A 20676-nucleotide genomic window follows, 5' to 3' on the forward strand; every position below is an offset into this window, starting at 1 on the left:
GGAGTTTCTTTATATTTCGCAGTTTTAATTACTGCGAACCTAGTGAACCTCTCTTTTATGTACTTGCCTCCCTTGAACCTTACAAGTGTCTTGCACCGATAGGGTCCTTTGGATAGGAATTCCATAGTTGTGCTTCCTGTTGCATAAAGAGCTGTCTTGTTTTTGTTTGTTCTTTTAACCTGTCTCCCACAAGCTTTGCCTGGTGGCCTTCATGTCTCCTGGTGTCAAGGCAGTTGAAAGTTGATTGCTGTTACAATTTTGTGGACTGCTGTGATAATTTCTCTCAACAGGTCTCTTTTTTCCAAGATGGTTGCTGAGGAGCTGCCTATATAGAATCTGTTCTAACTTCTGATCCACTTTGTTGCTGTTCTTCAGAAACAGATCTTTTCTAGCTCTAGTAGCATTTTAGTTAGGGGACCAGGAAAGTTTGCAGGGTGTGAGTGAGCTATTATGGTATGGTGGACAGAGACAAGCTCTTCAGGACAGACAAGTAGGATGACAAGGAAGGGTGTTGCCTTCTTTGAAAAGGAAAAGCTGAAATGTACGTGGCATTTGTGTGGGACAAGATGACATTTGATTCTGAGAAAACTCCAGGAACTTGCCAACAAAGTTTTAAGTTGACAAGCAGGTATTCTTTATTGCGGTGCCGGGAGACACGGGGGATGGCTGCTCCAAAGAATACCTGCTTGTCAACTGAAAACTTTGTTGGCAAGTTCCTGTTTTTGCTCAGAATCACAGTTTACCATGAAAGTTTGTGGGTCACTAACAGAAAAGCTGGTAAAGGTACCATCATAATTAGGCTGTTACAGACCACCCACCTCAGGATGAGGGTGTGGACAGAGCTTTCTCTAAAGTCAACTCTCTGAATCACAGTCTGTGATTCCTGTGAGGAACTTTAATAAACATCCTGACACCTGCTGGAAGTCCAGCAGAGCAGGACACAGCAAAACAGATTTTTGGAGAATACCACAACTTCCTGATAGAAATACTAATGGGCCAACTAGGGGTGATGCGCATCTGGGTATGCCATTCCCTGAAAAGGAAGAACTGGTTAGATGTGTAGTAATTTGGGTACTCTTGACTACAGTGACCACAAAATAGTGGAGTTCAACATCCTGATGCAAGTGAGGAAGGAGTAGTAAGGTGCAGACCCCAGACTTCAGGAGAGAAGGCTTTGCATTCTTCAGGAAGTTGGTATTTGGGACCCCACAGGAGGCAGTTCTGAAGGGCAGAGGAGCTCAGGAAAACTGCTAGCATCCTCTTATTGCAGAAGGGGTCCATTATGCTCCTCAGAGAACTCAGGGCCAAGCTCCAATACAAGCAGGCATTGTGCAGCATCTGGAAGCAGAGATGGGCTGCTAAGGAGGAGTTTGGAGATGTTGCCCAGGCATGAAGCAGTGATGTTAGGAAAGTGAAAGCTGACCTGGAACTGATACCTCAAGGGGTGTCTAGGGTAGGGGTTTTGATGCTACACTAGACAAAAAAGTCTGAGCAAGGGGAGCACAGTTCTGTTATTGAATAGAGCAGGTGACAGAGTGCTTTAAGAAGCGAAGGTACTCAGTGCCTTGCTTTGCTTCAGTCTTCACTGATGAGGTCTCCAAGACCACTGTGCTTAGTTGGCAGAGAGGAACTCTGAATATGGTTAAGGATTGAGTCAGAGATTACTTGAGGAAACTTCACCTATGTAAGTCCACAGGACCCATTGAGCTGCATCCAGTGGATGGGGAGAATGGGGGAAAGGCTTAGCAAGGCCACTCTTATCATATTTGAAAGGTTTCTGATTAACTGCAGATTGGCCAAAGTCAACCTGGGAAGTTATGGGCTGATGTGTTACCTAACCACTGAGAAGATGGAGCCAGGCTTTTCACAGCAGTGCATATTAGGAGTATAAACAGCAATGGGAGTATGTTAAGAGAGGTTTAGAGAAGCTTTTTTTTCCCCATGGCGACAGGCAGGCAGTGGAGGTTGCTTGGAGCGGCTGTGCAGGCTCTGCCAAACCTTGAAGGCTTTTAAGGCATGCCAAGAAAAAGCCTTGAGCAGCCTGACCTGAGCAGGAGGTTTGACAAGAGATTTTCCATCAGTCCCTTCTGAGCTGAATTACCCTGGAATTCTATAGTAATATTTTCAGTTTAATTCTGTTCTCATTTCTTAATTATTTTATCCTGCTTTTAAGTACTTCATGCGTAGAATGATACTTTCATGGAGCTATCTATTGTAAATACAACGTTTTGAATAGTAATAGTTTGGTGCCCCTCATTTTCTGTAAATTTTGTCTGCTTTCCACTGTCTGTCTCTGCACACTTATCTCTGTTGAATCCATCTCTCTTACTACATAGTCGCTCAGTCCCATATGATCCTTCTGTCAGCTGGTATTTGCCAGCTCTTGTTTTTATTACACTGTGTATCTCTGTACTGAGCAAACTTGGTCATCTTGCCGCTTGCTCTCTCTTTTGGATCTCTTCTGAATTTTGCTTTCCAGCACAGACTTCAGCACAGACTTAGTGAATTTGCAATAACTTCCCTTCAGGCTGGAACAAATAGGTTGCTCATGCCCTTTTCCTTTTTGATTGCCTATTTGTCTGTGCCTGTGCCTTCCATCTTTACCTCATCGCTGCTTAGTTAAAAGCTTTTGTTCGATATTTTCTTCACAGATTGCTCTGAAATCCTAATAGATACATAAATTGGTTTGCTGTTACCCATGTTCTTTGTGACTTCTTGGTGTTGGGTGGGTTTTTTGTCCTTTTGTTTTCATTTGTTTAGGGTTTTTATTTGATTGGGGGGTTTTGTTTGGTTTGTTTGTTTGTTGTTTTTTCTCTTATGGGCAGGATTTACTTATCTGCAGGTAATGGTGTAGATAATGAAATGAAAAGACTTCTTAATTTGTTCTACCACTTTCCTTCACACTTTACACACCTTATGCTCTTAGGCCTTTTTCCTTTCAGCATCTAGTAACTATCAGGTGATTGAATTATCTGTTTTCTGAGCTCTTTGTTTCCTTGTTAATCTGTCCTCCTTACCTTATTCTTTATGCATATCTCTTTTTCTAGTAGCGGAAACATTGTCTTTGGTGCTAGTATAGAGAAACATTTAATTTCCACAAAGCTCTTCGTGGAGTTATTGTGATGTAGTGTTTTACCTTCTCTGTCATATAATTACCTTTTATGTACCATTGTAGTCCCAGGGTCTCAAGGTGACTGATTTTATGTGTATGTGCATTTCTCTGAAACATTTGCAGTTTCCTGTGTATAAATTATATATTTTCAAGGAAACATGAATTTTAATTCATTAGTAACAGAGATGAGAACAGAGGCTAGAGAATGTTAAAACTTATGCTAGACCTATGATCTCATGTTATTTATACCCAATGTGCAACTTTATACCTTGAAAACAGATTATAAAGAGGGCTGGCTAGTTCTTATGGTCACCACCCATATTACGTGAAATTCTGTGGCACTTGGAATTATAAAAGTTTGATCCTAAAAGATAGTTAAGCTTCTGTATTTAGGTCTATAGCATGCGATTCAAACAAACTATTGAAATATTTATAACTTAGTTGAAAATTTAGGTCATTAATTTTGTCTGCCAGGCGGGAAGACTTGTGTTTCAAATAAGCATCCCAGGAAATTTAATGCATGTTAACTTAGAGCATTAGCTAATACCATATTTATTTATCCACAGGGCAGATTGACTCCTTAGGTTGCATTGACTATGTATTATCAAGCTTTCTTTAGGAGACTTTTGAAACCTGACACATCACATAGGTCAACAATATCTAAATGTTAACTACTGTCAGTCACAATGATATATTGTGTAATGTAATCTAAAACTAAATTGCAAAGTAAGAAAAATATTCTTCTATTTAAGGGGTGCTTGTTAAGGAAAAATAAAGCTTTTGGCATTTTGACGGTTTTGTTATGCAATGTTTATTGGTTTTGATAGCCACCAATTTGCTGATTTAGTCAAATACATTCATCAGTGCCGTGGTATATTGACACTGAAAGCGTGAAATTACTTATGTTTGCTGTGAGTGACAGCAAATGCTAACAGATTCAAACATTGCTAGAAATATCGCCTTTTAATCTGTATTTATTTGTGCATTAAGAAATATGTACATGTGGAAGTCATCCTCTTTTGTAGGGGAAGAGGGGAGTTTTTCTTCAGATAGCTCCAAAACAAAGTTTTGCTTTCAACAATTACATTCATCACTATTAAAATGAACAGGTAGTATTTTTCCACAGTATAGCTTCTAAAAATCTGTCCTACTGTTGAAGACTTTTGACTTGATTATAACTTCTATTTAAAATTAAGTCCCCAAGAAAATATGTCAACACAAAACTGCATTAAAAAATGAAGTTATGCCACAAACTTATTTCGGGTTGTGCATTTAGGCAAGAAGTTGGAAACTGTAACCATGTAAGGAAATGTTGGCTGTTATTTTATGTCCTAACTTTTTTTATTTTTATTTTTTTTGATCTTGCTTTGAACATGTCATAGAGGAGTGGTTGAATGGCATTTTTTGCCAAGAAACAAGCGTAAAGTGAATTCTTCTGGACACATATCATACTTATCTGTCTTCTGAATTGTAGTCATGTTCTGAGTTTGTTGCTATAAACAAGTAAATGTTCTCTTAGTGCAGGCTGGTAATACCATGGCGAGCTGTTTGTTTAAAATGTTGACTTAACCCAAGCCTGCTAGAGGTCTTAAGTTAGTTTGACTTTCTAGATCAAACAATATGAAAGCTGCTTTCCATTTTTTTCCGTATTGCACCTCAGTTTTTTGTAAAACCAAAATATGACAGCTTAAAACTGCATTTTATACTTTGGTTTTGAGCTGTTTGGAATGCTGGTTGATTGGCTGTTTATAAGTAAAAATGTCCTTTTTGAGATACTTTCCAAAGCACTTAAGATTTGAAATTGAATCTCTCTGTGACTTTGAAAATACATGTTATCTTGACTTCTCACATGGTACACGTAGGGTTCTTCTGCTGAAGCTCAGCCATGACATGGTCTTAAGATGTCTGTAGGAGCTTTGTTCTGGAGAGGGGGAGAGAAAAAACTCCTCTTCCTATGCTTTTAAAATGAACTTTGAACAGGAACCTGCTCAAGTCTCGGCTTTGAAGCTGTTTTCCTCTCTCATTTCCCTTTCCCTTATGTGCAATTTTCTAAAGAAGGTAAGGATTTTTATGAAGGCTCTTGACTGCCGGATGCTCAGTGCCTGGAAAGAAGCAATATCAGGAATTTGAGTGTTTTACTTGTTTTCTTAAGTTTGTGGGTTGTTTTTTTTTTTCTAACAGGTAGAACACAAAACAGGGCTAACGTGCTTAAGATAAAATACATTTTAAATTCTCTGTAGTCTTGTTATAGTAATTTTTTTTCTACATCGATTAAAATATGTTAAAGCGAATTTGCATATGCATATAGCAGTCAGTTTCTTTTTGGTTTAAGCATTATAGGAAGAATTATTATTGTAAATATGCTTGCTGACTTCTATTGCTATGTAGTGCATGCATAGGCTCAATTATAGGCCTGATGACCAGTTTTAATGCCTATCATTTGTCTGTATTCTGAAAACAGGATTTAGCACTTAACATGAATAACACATGCACAAGTGGAGTGAAAGGCAGCCCCAGTGTGAGTTACAGGGGTTGCTGGGTAGAAATGAGCATAGCGTGGGCCTGTGCAGTGGCAATAAACAGCCACCTCATGGACTTAAGTGTGAGAAAAGCAGGTGCAAGAATATGAAACAAGGTAAAATTGTAAATTAGATCAATAAATAGAAAAAGTGGGGAAGGTCTTAAAGAGTTGGGAGAATTGATTCTCTCAAATTAGTGTTACAGAATCCAAAAGACTTGAAAGTTGGAGAGAAGTAGACTTGCCTGCCAGTGAAATTGCTTATGTTTTTGCAGTACGGAGCTTTCAAAACTAATACTCAGTCTAATGAGTGCAGGGGTGTTAAGTCACTAATAAGCCTAAGTGCACTATTTAGGAGTACTTTTATTTTGAACCCTGAGCACTTCAAATATTGATGACAAGTAAATTTAAAGTTCTTAATGTTACTGGAAGGAACATATGGTAATGCATGCTGGTGGGAGCATACACAGCATAGAGTTCTGCATTTTCTTTGCTTTAGATTACTGGTATGAATAAAAAGTTAACCCTAATATGGCTGATCTACCTCACTAAGCCTAGTCTTAGACACAGTAAACCACCAAAATTGTTTATAAAATGAAGTGAGAACATAAGTCTGTTTTTTCATGTTGACAGAGGCATACTACTAATAATATACTTAATGACATAGGCAGAGCTCTATATTTGTTTTTTATATTTAGAACAATAATATACTCATCCTTTAAAATTGCTCTCTGCTTGCTACACAAAATGAAGGTAGATATGGCCTCGCTTTGTGGCTTTAAAATCTGCATAAATGTAAAACTGGAAATGCATAAAAGGCCCCAGATGACAAACTGAGGCAAATGCTGTATGTTAATGCATATAGAATCTTTTAACTTGCACAAGATCTTGTTTTAGCTAAGTACCAGTACCTGAAGCAGTCCATATAAGAGCTCTGAAGGAACATACTTTTCTTCCCTCTGCTGAAGAGCTGCTTTTCAAGCTGTACTAAGATATTTTTAGTTCTTGGTTACTAGCCACATTAAGTCCTTCCTAAATTATATTTGCCGAAGTTCAAGTTAGTCTTTGCATTTTTCTCCTGGTAAATCTCAAGCCATGGCACTAATCTGAATGAATTCCTAGCCAGTACTGACATGCCTACTGACGTGTAGGTGTCATTATACACTAGTCGTGGCATCCTTACCTGTTGTTAATCTGCTTCACTTCGGTAAAAGGGAGCCTTCTGTTCTTGTGGCCTGCCACAAGAACAGAAATTGTACAGCTTTTCTTGGAGCTGTTCTAAGAGAAACCTGAATGATGACCACATTTCACAATATGCTGGTGGTGTTCCAACTGGGCACAGTAGGCATGTCCTATGTCCTATTTTGTTTGCTAAACTTCGTTAGTAACCGTAGTGGGTTTGTTTTCAGTTTTTTATAAATTACTTACTTTTCTTACTTACCTTAGGAGAGGTTTGGGTTCTGCAGCCGTTACAGCACTGGTCAAATGTTGTTCATTCTACTCAAGCATCCTATAGAAGATTTTCTGCCAAACGAGAATGCTTTTGGCATCTTGCGATCTGGTTTAGAATTAGTAGTCTGAAAACTCTGCAAGTATTGTGGATGACAGTAACTTTACTATTTTAGGACTCTGCTGGTGGCTCTTAATGATCTGTGTTACATGCCAAGCTTTTATGGATTTAATATGCTGACTGATTTATATTCTTGCAATGTTAATGCGGTTCTTGAATGTTAAGAATTAATCCCTTACTCGGGCAACCTGTATTCTGCCAAGGTCCTTATGTTTGATAATCCTAGACATTAAGGGGGTGAAAGGGATAAGCAGGGTGTTTTAGGTGAAACCAAGCAAGCTTATGTTCTGAAATTGTGTTTGGACACATATATTTGGATATATAGCGTGGGTAGACATTACTCAGAAAAGTGACTGGTTTTAGTATCTTACTGAAGACTACTTACTGTAGTTTTGAAGCTACAACTTTGCCTAGTTCTCTCTGATACGACAGAAAGTCCGTCTACATTGTCACCACCTATAGCAGGGGAAAGCCACAGTATATCTGTTGTCATTCAGCACGGTTAATTTGAATGTCCCAAACTAACATGGGATTTTTGTTGTCGCTTATTCTCATTTGCTTTTACCATCTTGTTCAGTCCCCAGACTGACAAAATAAGGGGCAAGTATTCTAAAAATCTGTTGACTTTCATGGCAATTTCGATTGATATAACTTATCTGAGCCTTAGCTTGGTTGAGTTTCTGGATGATAGCTTTTAAAATAGGTTTAAATACACTGGAAAAATGCACCCACCTTTTAGAGAATTTTTCTTGCATGCATGAGTTTTGCATACTTTACACTGGTAAATTTTAAACCTATTTGACCAAGGCCAGTAGATAGGAAGTATCTGCCTTTCAGGTTCAGCCTGTTTTCATGCACTGGGACTCCTGAAACCTTTTGTAGCTGAAGCCAAGTGGTAAGTTCTGCCCCATGCAATGTGTTTGGAAGCCCAGTGCTCTGGCCTGGGGCCAGCGGGTGGTACTTGGGTCAGGGGTAATCTCTGCTGCTTTTCTCTTGGTGGCTGCAGAAGAACAGCCTCTGCTCCATGATGTTGCCTACCCTGGGTGTAGGAAGTCCAGTCAACAGATGGCACAGCAAATGGGGAGTTGTTTTGTCTAGCCTCTTCCTGAAGTACTGGCGTGGTTGGCCATGGGAGCCCTATGTTGCAATGCTGGGCTTAGGTGAGCTCATTTATATCTCCTTACTTCAAGAAGAATGGTAGGTTTGTCCTTGAGGTACTTTGGGCACAAAAATTGGTTGGTCTTAGGCACACATTGTATATTTGTTTACACTTACACTGGTACTGTTCTGTTAGCATTAGTGGTGTTGGCAGTAGATTAACTGTAAGCTGTGCCTCAGGGCAGCTACACACAGCATAAACTGTTCCAGAGAAGTTTTTATTGCATAAGAATATAAGAAATATATTGCATAAGAAATTTTGAATACAACAAAGCTGAAGCAGAAAAGAGCATATCTGACAATCCTCTTAATTATTTTCTGCAGCTTGCAGAAATAGGTTCGTTCATCTTAGTGATGTGTGGAGTTACATGTTCAGAGCTTAGAGTTCTCTATTAAAGAAACAGGGTTTTTGTGAAAACTTGTGAATTGAATGCCAGGCAAAATTTCTCAAATTTAGTACAATTTTCTGTACATAATTTGTGGATGTGTAGTATTAAATTGGCCACCTCAGCTGCTTGGGACTTTGATGGCACTTGGATTAGTCATAGAAGTCAGTCTTTGGATGCTACATTTCAGCAGCTGGTTTATTTTGTATGTAAGACATTGCTATGTTTTGCTTGATGAAGAGCCCACCAGTGGAATGCTGTTACATCATTAAATATAACTTCAACTAATATCAACTTCTAGAATGACACTTGAATTAAATATTAACATTTTCTATGCTTTGAGTAAGTAAACAAAGGACTGTGTGTTTTAATCTCACTTCTGTGCAAGGACGGATAAAAGGGGAACCTGTATCTTCAACAGCAAAAGAGAAAAAATGAAAAGCTTGACTGCTTAGTTGTCTGTATTGGTTTGGCAAGGTCAGAAAGATGTGGTTTTGGTTCCTGTTATTTATTTATTTATTTCTAATGATTTTATTTTTAAATCTAAGAATGTTAGGGAAGACTGTTTCTGCCTTTTCATTTTGCTGGAATTGCTGTGTACTGTATGGTGTGAAAGAGGTTAAACTTGGTACAGACTCACAGGAGAGTCAGGAGTGTTGCAACTTTTCACAGACTCATCGAGTTCTTTTTCCTTTCAACATGTTCAAAATTACTACAGTAACTACAGTGCCTCTACACAGTTTGAGTTTCACTGTGGGCTTAAAATCCTCTTAAACCTGCTGTGGTCTGTTACTTAAGTCTTTACCTGTGTAGAGCAAGTTGTGGGATCAAAGGCTATTGCTTGGGTAGGCAAGCTCTGCCTTTCAAAATTAAATAGCTAATATGTGATTGGGGGGGGGCCCCCCCCCCAGTAGCTAATTATAGATTGTAAAAGCAAAGGGTATGAATAGGAGGGCAAATCTTTTCTGTGCTTCTCTCATGGGCATGTTTAAAATACTTCAGACTTTTTCTGATACTCTTTTTTCATCAAAATGCTAGTCTAATGAAGTGAACATCAGTTGAAGTGCTTTCTGCCTGTACAGAAAAGCAATGATGCAGTTACACAAGTGCTGAGGACTTCAGTTCTCGGTCATTGCTTTGGACTTTTATTTTTGCAACCCGGAGTTGTCTTGTTCTTGTATTCTCTTGGCTTCAGGCTCTGTGTTACACTGTAGGATTATTTGTGGGTGACAGACACCTGTTTTCATGTCTTACTGACCATAAAATGAGAATGTTACCAATTCCTTACCTGAAAAGATGTATAACCCAGTTTCCTTGCTCTAATGTACATCACTTATATCCTCTAATAATGGGGATATCCTATAATAAAGGGGGAGTGGACAGAATGCAGTTAGTACAGATAATTGCAAGTGGCTTTAAACAGCATATGTAGAGATGTACTCCCTCTACACTGAGGTGGTAGATGATAGAGGGGGCTATAAGGTGAATTTTACATGGTTAAGCAGGCTTTAATTTCAAATTGAAAACTGGCAGTTATACAAGTAATACAATTTTTGTTGTAAAAAGTAATTTACCTATCATCTAAAATTATTGTTCCATCTATGGGATAAATGTAAATGAGTTTTTTTGCTTAAGCTGTTTTTTTGGTGGAAATACATTTAGCAAAGTGAAATGATCTAACTTCTGAAATGAAACCTTAGCATTTCATATTTTTAACATCTCATTTATTTCATAAAGGCACATTTAGAAGAATTTTGTATTGTTTGTAGAAGTGCTTAGAATTTTAAACTTCCTAAAATTTTTTTTCTTTTCAGTCGTTATTTAACCTACTGGAGTTTCGAAGACTAGTTTTGAATTTCAATCCTCCTGCAAATGCTCAAGACTTGCCCCGAAACCAAAAGGTAAAATTAGAAATTAACCTCCTGGTGGCTGATAAGGGCACTTCTCCCTTGTAATTGAACTTTGCACCGTTCTGTTCCTCAAATTAGCATGGATTTTATAGGTGCTAATTAACATTTCTCTGAGCTTCCCAGTATGGATCTTGCATACATAATGCTGTCTTCACAGTATGGTATGGGGCAAGGTGTTGAGTGAGCAGAGTTTGCTCAAAGTACTGCTGCTTAACCAGATTCAGTGGAAGGGCTTTGCTGGTACAGCTGTAGCAGCACTGCTGCCAGTGCATGACCATTTCTGATGCAGACGTAGCTTGTGTTATCAACCATATTTTATTCTAGTTCCCTTACACTGTGCAGCTACAGGCATGCTTTTTGGTTACCTATATGGTTTTGATCTGTATAGCTTTGCCAGCAGTATTGGTAGTATTGGCCTGGCGACTTCATTGTTTATTTTGAGGATGCTAATTACTTGTAACTCATGATCTGAGATTAAACTTTTGGTTATTAGCTTGTCTTTTTTGGCCTTTTCATGAGGTGGTTATAAGCATAAATTTATCTATGTTTATTCTAGTACTTATATGGGATTGGAAAGGGGGGGCCTTGGCTCAGGTTTCTTGTGACCACAGACTAGTGAGAGGAGATGGTCATAGGCTGAGGGACAAAACAAACCAGTTTTTCTTTTTTCATGTGTGCCCTTTGAGGGCATACATGAAGGATACATGGGGGCACTATGGTTTCTATGTTGTGAAATAGAGAGGAATAAATTGGAAGAGGAAGTGTCTGTTTAAAGCATGAAGGCATTAGATCGCCTGACCTTTAGCAAGGGCTTACAGAACAGTGAATTTTTGCAGATCCAAAAATTAGATTATTGCCTTTTGCCTTTTTTCGGGTTTTAAAAAGGGAGTGTGTTGTTGGCTTGTTTTTAGTTGTTTGGCACTTCAGGCCTGACTGGAATGTTCACTAGCAACAGAGAGCAATTAACAAAAGCGAAAGAAAATGGGCATAGAGGAGGCAGTGTCTGTTTGCTAAACTTCTAGGTATGTACTGTAAAAGGGAAGTTGAATGTTCCATCAAACTGTGTAAGTCTCTCCTGCTGCCCCATCTCCCAAAGACTGGTACTGGAATTTTTTATTTATAAATTTTTCTATTGACTTTCTTCCTGGTATTTCATTATTCATCATATAATTTATTTTAGTAATATCCTCCAGTACTAAAAGTTCTTTACATTCATTTTTTTCAGGGTGTAAAAAGCAGTTGGCATCCAAAAGGTAATATGAAATAGACAATAACAAGCTGTTGTCTTTGAAAAACATCTTGTCCAAGCATTGGTACTGCCATCCTTTAGCGGTTCCACAGTGCTATTTCTTAGACATTCTGACCATAACAGACAACATTAAGGCTATGTGAAATGGTGTGACACCAGGCAAGTGTATGGATTTGTGCAAAAAATCTTGCGTTCTGCAAGCCTGCTAGTAAAATTTTCTGGCAGCAATTTCTATTCACTTAAATTTCACAATGAAATAACCTTGTTTGATGTACTCCTCTGTCTTACCTACAGCTTAAAAAGGATTGTATTAATGTTGAAATATGTTTTGAGGTCAATTTAGGAAAAGAACTTAAACAAACAGAAATAAGCATTCATACCCCCAAACAGGGTGATTTTGTTTCTTTATAAGGTGAAGTCAAGTAGAGGCAAATTAGTGTAGAGTTCTAGTATAAACTATTGGTTGACAAAAAAGAGGCCATGGAAATTACTTCTTTGTGCTTATTTGCTTTAAAACTATCTTGACTTGGTTTTGTTTTGGTTATTTTTAATCTAGTATTAAGGGCTGTATGTGATTGTCATTCCCTAGGATCACATTTCCGTGCTAAAAAAGATCAAGTTTTAATAATCCCAGATTTTCAAGACCTTGGTTTACATCCTACCTTTTTTCCAGTTAGTGGAAAGTAGAGTTTAATGGTAGGATTGCGACAATGTCTTGATTTAGAATTAAAACATGTGGTTGTACTTCAGGGAATATTACACAGCAAAGTGTTCTTTTCTTTCCTATTAAAATATTAAATCCAAATGCTATTAATAATTCAGCGCTAAAATTTTTAATCCAGAAGTCAGTGGTATAATTTTTTACTTTGAAAAACCCCAAACCAAACAACAACCCCACCCTATTTGCCTCAGCTAGTTGGAATTTGTTTTTCTGGATTTTAAAATTGCTCGTACGTCTGATCTGGTTTTATTCTTTTTCACTTAAAGTTGTTTTTTCTTACATGGTATGCTCCTCGGCTTCCTTCTGTAGAACAGATATGGGTCTCTGAGATTACTGCAGCTTCTTTGCTCTCCCAGTTCTCTTACTGTCATATCAAACAGGTCTTTTTTGTTGTATGCACTGAGGCCAGCTAAATATTTAGCCTTGATATCTTCAGGAAATGTGTTATTATGAGAGCAAGTGAATACTGTGTTAAGAGTTTAGCACATTCTTCTCCCTGTTTCAACATCATCGTTATGCCAGTGTCCTAGCATACTGATTGGTGATAATGAATGTTTGCTATGTATTAAATGTGTAGATTGTTTAGAGGCATTTCTAATCATAAATTATTCCAACATAAGAAATTATTAAAAAATTATTTATGCAGGTAGGATAGGTGATAAAATAGGGAATGTTTTAGATTATGAACTTTCCATACAGTTTTTATTTCAAAACGGATTTTGATTTTTTTGTATTTTGTGGGTGTTGATGCACCTACAATATGCTATAAAATTGAGAGCTGTGTGCTGTAGTGTGATCACCTTATTAGTTCTTCAGTCTTAATGTGCAAGTCCTTTGTGCAACTGTATATACTTTGTCTTTGGGACTGGCTTACATCCTTCTTGAAGATCCTAGGCTTTGTTCCATGAGAATTGCTGCTTGTTGTGGTAATGCTCATGTAATCTGGGCAAGGATCATGCCTAATGCATTAAATAGAGCTTTCTCAAAAAAAAAAAAGAAAAAAAAAAGCCCAAACAAAAAACCCAGCAAGGATTTTTCTGGTTTTAGGGAACTTTTATAGGCTTTACAGAGATATTTGTTCTGAGTAATCCTACTAACATCTGTAGCTAGTTGTTCAGCATAAAGATACAAAATGCTTAAAATTGGGCCAAATTAGTAGCGTACGTTTGGGTAAGTAATGCAACACTACTCACTGCCTACCTACTTCAGATTTATCAAAAGGAAGGTGAGGTGTGGAGTACTCTGTGGTCAATCCTCTATATTATGCATATGAATCATCACTGGTATTCAGTCATCTTGATAAAATATGTCTGTACCTAAAACTTGAAAATCTATTGATCTTTTTAATAGATCACTTTATGAAAATGCTAAGAAAAAAAACACAATTTGTTTCTCTGTTTTGTTGTTAAAAAGTGCTTTAAATGTGTAAATAGAAGATGGATTTTATTCTTATATTATGATGATTTAAAGCTGAATTAGGTTCATTTGATGAAGTCTTCAGCTTTTTCTGTGAGCATTGTTCATAGTTGGCTGGTGTTTTGCAAGGTGGACTAGATGAACAAGTAAAACCTGGGAGTTTACGTGACTAGAAGTATTTTTTTAGATGTTATGCAGAACATATTCCAATTCATCACACACAGGTTTTAAACCTAAAATAAACCAGACTTTATGCACGAAAAGCCTTATGCATACTGGATTGACATAGGAGTGACTAAATGAGTCTGCTGTTTGAGCATGTGAAATGTTTTATCATGAATTAATTCTGGTTTGACTGGCATCTGACATCAGTGCTGCCTTTGAATGATACTTACATTCAAAGTATCTGTATTTAGAACTACTGTTCTGAATACAAGTAGATATTACATGGGTTTTAATTTCACAAGTATTTTTCAACTATCTACTTAGGAGTATGAGTGATATTTGATCTCCGTAGCATTTGTAACCTGTGGTTTGATCAATGGAATGACAGATTTGTGTTTCAGTTTACTTACTTTTCATTATACAGGCAGAAAATATTTCTTCTGCTTCATTCCTGGAAACCAGAAGAAGAACTCTATCTTGCCAATGAATTATACTTAAAAAGTTAGGTAGAAAGGAGGGCATGCCATCTCTTTCTTTTGTCAAGAGAAATAATAATGATTTGTGTACACATTATAGATTTAGTCTTCAGTATAATATAAAAGGTAATAGGCAGTGTGTAGGTTTACAAGTTCTCCTAGAGGTATAGGAATACTAATATATAAGAATACTGATTTCAGTAAAATTAATGCGTATTGCTGCATTGTATTACTTAAGGCATTGTGAGTCTCAGGAGCAACAGTTCTGTCTTAAATTCAACTCAGCTTGTCTATTTGTCCCTATTTCAACTCAAACAGCCACATCTAGATGTGATTTCAGGGAGCTTTCAGTTCTGAAACGTAATTTTATTCCCAGAGAACTACATTATTTTACAAAACTGACAAGTAAAAGGCATGCAACACTACCTTGGTACTACTACAAGTAAGCTTATATATTATTACGGTGATTAGCTGGATATACCCTTAGTTCACTGGGTAATGATTCTGTAAAGTAGATTTTTGTTACCACTTTGTTAAATATATTTAATTCTTCTTCAAATACAGGAACATAGGAATCTGCCTTTCATGCGTGAATTAAGGTACCTGTTTGCACTTCTAGTTGGTTCAAAGAGAAAATATGTTGACCCATCAAGAGCGGTTGAAATCCTTAAAGATGCTTTTAAATCAAATGATTCCCAACAGGTAATTTCTATGTATTTTCATTGAAGTTCATGCATGCTTTCATATGGTTATCTGGCAATAAGAAATACTTTACATGCACAACAAAAATTCAAAACGTCCACAGAAAAGAAACTTCTAATTATCAGTTTTTGAGCTTTTTCTCTAATATTATGTGATCTCTGGTCACTTTTATAAATAAAATCTGGTCAGCTTGACTGTTTTATTCAGTACACTTTCTTGCTATTATTTTTGGAAGTAACCAAGAGTTTCACATTCTTGCTTTTGGGGTTTTATTTCTAAGGCTGTGTTTTTTTTAAAGGGCTTTATTCTTGTGCTCTAACAATGCTTCCAGAGCTGGTACAGACCTATTTGTCTCTGTAGATACTAGTTTGGAGTATCCTAATACTTGTATTCAGGATTCTTGCATAAATCATAATGGGTATATTTTAGTTTTCTGAGAAACACTTGGTTTCTTCAATTTTTTCCCCATGAGGTGAAGGTATTTGACTACAACAGCATTGCTGAATTTAGTGGTCGATGAAAGTAATATTAGTCACCACTTGTTAGATACCAAAGGTTTTGAACAATGGGATTCATAGGATGCCTTTGGACTAGCATGGTATGAAAGCTGAGCCCAAGTAATAAAGATCACAGGACAGTGTAATGGCTGAGGAACACCAGAGCCTTAGTGTGCCTTAAGAGCCACCTGCAAAAAAAAAAACATTCATGCAAGAGTCCTGGATATAGTGTGATTTTGGAGCTACTTTTAAGAGGAATAAAGCTATACTGATCTTGTAAGGTGGCATTTTGTGTTCTGTTACGTGTGCGTACACATACTGATCACTTGATATTTTTTCAACAGCAAGATGTTAGTGAATTTACACACAAATTATTAGATTGGCTAGAAGATGCCTTCCAAATTAAAGCTGAAGAAGAGAGGTAAGGTTTTGTTGTTTTGTTGTTTTTTGTTTTTTTTTTTTTATTTAGTTCTGCATGACAAATGTTTTAATGAGAAAAAGCAAACTGAGCAACCAGAAATCCACATCCTCTTATATTGCAGAAAAAGACCCAACGCCATAGCTTTTTTTAGTTCAATATACCTTTCTTTTTCCATGAATTGTCCATTTTCATTATCTTGTTTTATGCTAGAAACCTTACTGAATGAAGTCCAGAGTCTATAAAGAGTAGAGATGTGTTTTGTACATAACCAATTAGGCTTTTTTTGTGTGTGTGTTTTTTGTTGCTTGCTTGTTTGTTTGTTTCTTTTCATTTAAAAGCAGTTTTTCTTTTCAACCCTGTAGCTTAAGTACTTCAAACCTTGCTCTTGTTTCTCTTCTTAGAGGTAAATACTCATTGTTTGTATATCTGTACACTGTCTTTTTGAATATATCATTGTTTCTAGGGTGTCGCAGGAAATGATTTTTACACAGATTTTGTACACTTTAACCACTCAGGAGTTGAATCTGATTTACATAATTTTTCCTAGAATTAAGTGCTTCTGAAACTTACTGCAAATACGTGAATCATTATTATTGTCATTAGAGGGAAGTGCAAAACTAAATGAAGAGTATCTGAGTAAAATAGCATTTTCACAATAAATTCAGAATATTCTGCTCATAGTTTTGTGAAAGAGCATTGTGTTTGATTTCTTGCACTTACATGCGTTCTGTTTTCAGGGATGGAGAGAAATCAAAGAATCCAATGGTGGAGTTGTTTTATGGACGATTTCTAGCAGTAGGTGTACTTGAAGGTATGCATCTGAGCTTACTTGGACTTCTATGCTCATGTCTGCTTAGTGCTTTCTAAGGTTGTAGCATTTTAGCTACTTTTGCAGAAGTATACTTGGAGACTACACGTTCAGTTTGTCACAGACTGTCATGATGAGATTGAAGTTAAACCGAGCTGCAATGGTCCAGAAAGATATTTTTTTTCAATAGCGTTCAGGAGCTGAGCATATTTAAATGCAGAAGTTAGTGTGAGATGCTGACAGAAAATGCTTGCAAGAAATTACCATCAGGGCACCTTTTGCTGCTTACTAATGGTATGCGGAAGGCAAGTCATTGTATTTTGTTGAGCTAGTCTCTCACGCAATTTCTGCTTCATTTAATGCAGTTTAACATTTCAGTTATTGCATTTTCTTCTGAACAATTCCTGGTATGGGTAAATCACCCTCTTAAAAGTACAGTCTGTTGAAAACAAGTCAGTGGAAACCTGTGCAAGGGCAGTGTCAGAGTACTGAAGAGGAGGAGACTGTACAAGCTTCCCTTTATCTTATCTGCCTATGATTAGTAGATCTGCAGAATTGCAGTGTTCTCTGTTTCCGGGAGGACAGCAGTTCTGAAAATATTCTAATGGTGGTGATCCTTTCCCCCATCCTGAGAGTGAATGATTCCTGAGATGCAATTGAATGAAGCAGCTATGATCTTTCAAGTGAATTCCAGGTTGTTGCTCTACCTTAACAATGTATCTAATGATTTGCTTTCGGACTTAAACATTCTGCAAATTTCTTGCTACTAGCTAGCATTCCTGCTTCTTTGCATTCAGCTGCTTTCTTTCCTTATGTTTTCATCTTAACTGAGGAGATATGTAAAATCCAAACCAATGGAAAGAAACTAGCTGATGTAAGAAGACTTGTTACTGACTTTAGGATGAAATAAATTTAAGTTGTAGATTGGAAGCTTGTCACTCACATTTCTTCTCATGTTTGAACTTGCATCTCTATACACTGTTACCAAATCATGATCTTGTTTTCAGGACAGAAATAGTGAGTGTTCTCTTTTGTGCTTTATTTTTGCAAAAAGTACTTATACAAAGGGCTGTTTCATACCAGCAATTCCACTGACTTTGCTGATACAATGCAGAGTTGTATTACTGAGCTGCTATTTGCAGGAGCAGGACTTTGATTTATATGTGTAAAATTTCCCATACATTTGTGGTGCCAAGTCAACTTGAGTTTTGCTTATTACCAAGATGCAAAAACAATATAAAAAAATGGGCTGAAGAGGAAAATACAGTAATTTTTGATATTAGATTCAAATGACTTTCTTTAGTAACTTGTTTTCATACATACAATTGAATTGCTCAATAACAAAATGTAGGTACTGTTCAGTAGACTAGGCAAAATGACCTAGGATTGTTAAGCTTTTTTTAAAGGCAAAGTTTTGTTCCTAAAACCTCAACTGTTTTAATTTCTTATGTGAAGGTAAAAAGTTTGAAAACACTGAGATGTTTGGCCAGTATCCACTCCAGGTTAATGGCTTTAAAGATCTGCATGAGTGCCTAGAAGCTGCAATGATTGAAGGGGAAATTGAATCTCTCCATTCAGAAAACTCTGCAAAGTCTGGTCAGGAGGTGAGTTAAGTTCTCCTGTGGGCTTCTCTCAGGGGGTGCTGTAGTGCTCTTTAATTCTCATTTGGATTCGTGGCTGTTTATGTGACCTGCTGCTGTGTTAGGTTCTGATGCCTGACAGAACTGGGTTGTTAATCTGAGGGGTTTGTATCTCTCTGAGTATCCAGAGTATCATCTTTTTGGAATTTTTCATAAGACACAAAGTTCATGCTTATTAAAAGCTGGCACAATCAAGTGCTTACAGTGGTAATTTGGAACAGGCTGGTTCCCACCTGTTGCTGATATTTGATCGCCAGAGAGGTCATGGGTGTAATGTCCTGTGGTAGCTGACTACGGCTGACTGACTTGCTGACCTGTGCCATGCAGTAAAGAGCAACCATGAGCTGTGCATTTGACCGTTGCTACAGAGCATTGTTGTTATTCCTCTTTGCCTGTCTTGTAACTCCTCAGCATCCTTCTTCCCCTTTTTGTGATGTTTCCCAGCATCCTTCCCTTTGCCCCCTACCCTCCTTGCAGCAGTGGGCAGGTAATTCTTGTTCTGTGGGCTGCTCTTTTTCCTCACAGAGCTCTTGCTAGAGTAGGAGGCTGCCAAATGTCAGAGCATGCTGAAAACATGAGTGGATGGATTCAGATGGAGCCCCATTAAGAAGTAGGATGTGTAGTGTGTGGTGTTGGGGTGAGATGATAAACAAGACAAGTCACAGATTATGGAAAAGAGGTAGTTGGATCATTGGTGACTGTAGAATGAAAAGGGAGGGTATGCTCTGAAATGTCTCTTCTTATTGCTGGCATGTATGTATATGCCCAGCATTTTTCTCTGGCAGAGCTCTCTCTAACAATGTGTACATTATTAATGTGGAAATACAGAAATTCCCATTGCCTCTGGAGGCTGAGCTGCTTTATCTTTAGGCAATTGTTCATGTTTCATCACAGTTATTCTAAAGATGTGAAATCTTAGGAGATTTCTTTTATTTAAGTAAAAGTTCAGGTATAGTTTCTTCCTTGATATCAATCTTTTGCAGTGATGAAATTTTGCTTTCTTTAATCTTATCAACATACATGAAGAGTTTCATTACTAAGCCTAGTGACGTACCCTGAAATCATCCTTCAGTCTAAATTTCTGTTTCCAATTTTGTGTTATCAACAGAAGTTTTATAGTGTCCCTTCTGCAGTTCCTTTTTCTGGTCAGCTATTGCTGGTCGAATATTGATCAACCAAAGAGGATGTTAACAAGCATTTTCAAATGTATTTACACAACTTACTGGATGTGTTTTTCTTTCGCATGATGTTTCCATTTTATTTTATTTTATTGAGGTTTTTGTTTTTTTTTTTCCTTATTTCAGCACTTGTAGAAATGTCTTAATACACTGAGCATGTTTCCTGAAATATAACTGAAAGAAAAAAAAAAATCTCTTAAATATCTTGGTACAATACAAAGCTCAGTTGCTTTATGCAAGTTGAAATCTTGTATGTACCTAATACAGGAGTAAAATTGTTCATCTTATGGATTGAAGAATGTCTTGCAGTTGCATAAAATGTCAAACGCTTGACTAGACATGTCAGACTATTTTTATTGCTTTGTTCTCATTTTGAGGTGTATTTTTTTCACCTGTAATTTCGATGTCTAGAGTGTTAAGATTTGTGTTTTGTGAAACTGTCAGGGTTTTAATCAGTTTGGCTTCTTAGCATGTGGAAACGGAGGTAAAATAATCGTATGACAGATTGACAACATTGGCAAAACAAGAAAAGTAATGTGTTAAGTCCAAATTTAGAAAAACATTACTGCATTATTACCAGTGCCAAGTAAATTGATTACATTTCCCTGAACTGAAGTCATTTATTTATAACGGTTGCTGCTGTTAGTAGTTATGTTTAAACATAGTGCCTCAAAGGGGTTACAGGGCATTGGAAAGTTTGGAAGTACTGAAGGAAGGTGAATTTCTTCTAGTTTTATCAGAGTCTGACT

General features: G+C 37.1%; 1 protein-coding gene across 3 annotated transcripts in view; it reads left to right on the forward strand.

Moving 5' to 3' along the window:
* The window catches only part of USP25 (ubiquitin specific peptidase 25), a 93305-nt gene that overhangs the window by 43396 nt on the left and 29233 nt on the right, over positions 1-20676 (forward strand). For all 3 annotated transcript variants that reach the window (XM_061366701.1, XM_061366702.1, XM_061366703.1), the window contains 5 exons: positions 10559-10645; positions 15246-15383; positions 16225-16301; positions 17039-17112; positions 18565-18713. In XM_061366701.1, coding sequence (XP_061222685.1) covers positions 10559-10645; positions 15246-15383; positions 16225-16301; positions 17039-17112; positions 18565-18713 — 525 coding nt within the window. The remainder of the gene's footprint in view (positions 1-10558; positions 10646-15245; positions 15384-16224; positions 16302-17038; positions 17113-18564; positions 18714-20676) is intronic.

Source organism: Neopsephotus bourkii, unplaced genomic scaffold (assembly GCF_033783945.1).
Source record: "Neopsephotus bourkii isolate Nb327-2 ecotype Australia unplaced genomic scaffold, CSIRO-AGI_Nbou_v1 NB_1350, whole genome shotgun sequence".
Classification (NCBI taxonomy): domain Eukaryota; kingdom Metazoa; phylum Chordata; class Aves; order Psittaciformes; family Psittacidae; genus Neopsephotus; species Neopsephotus bourkii.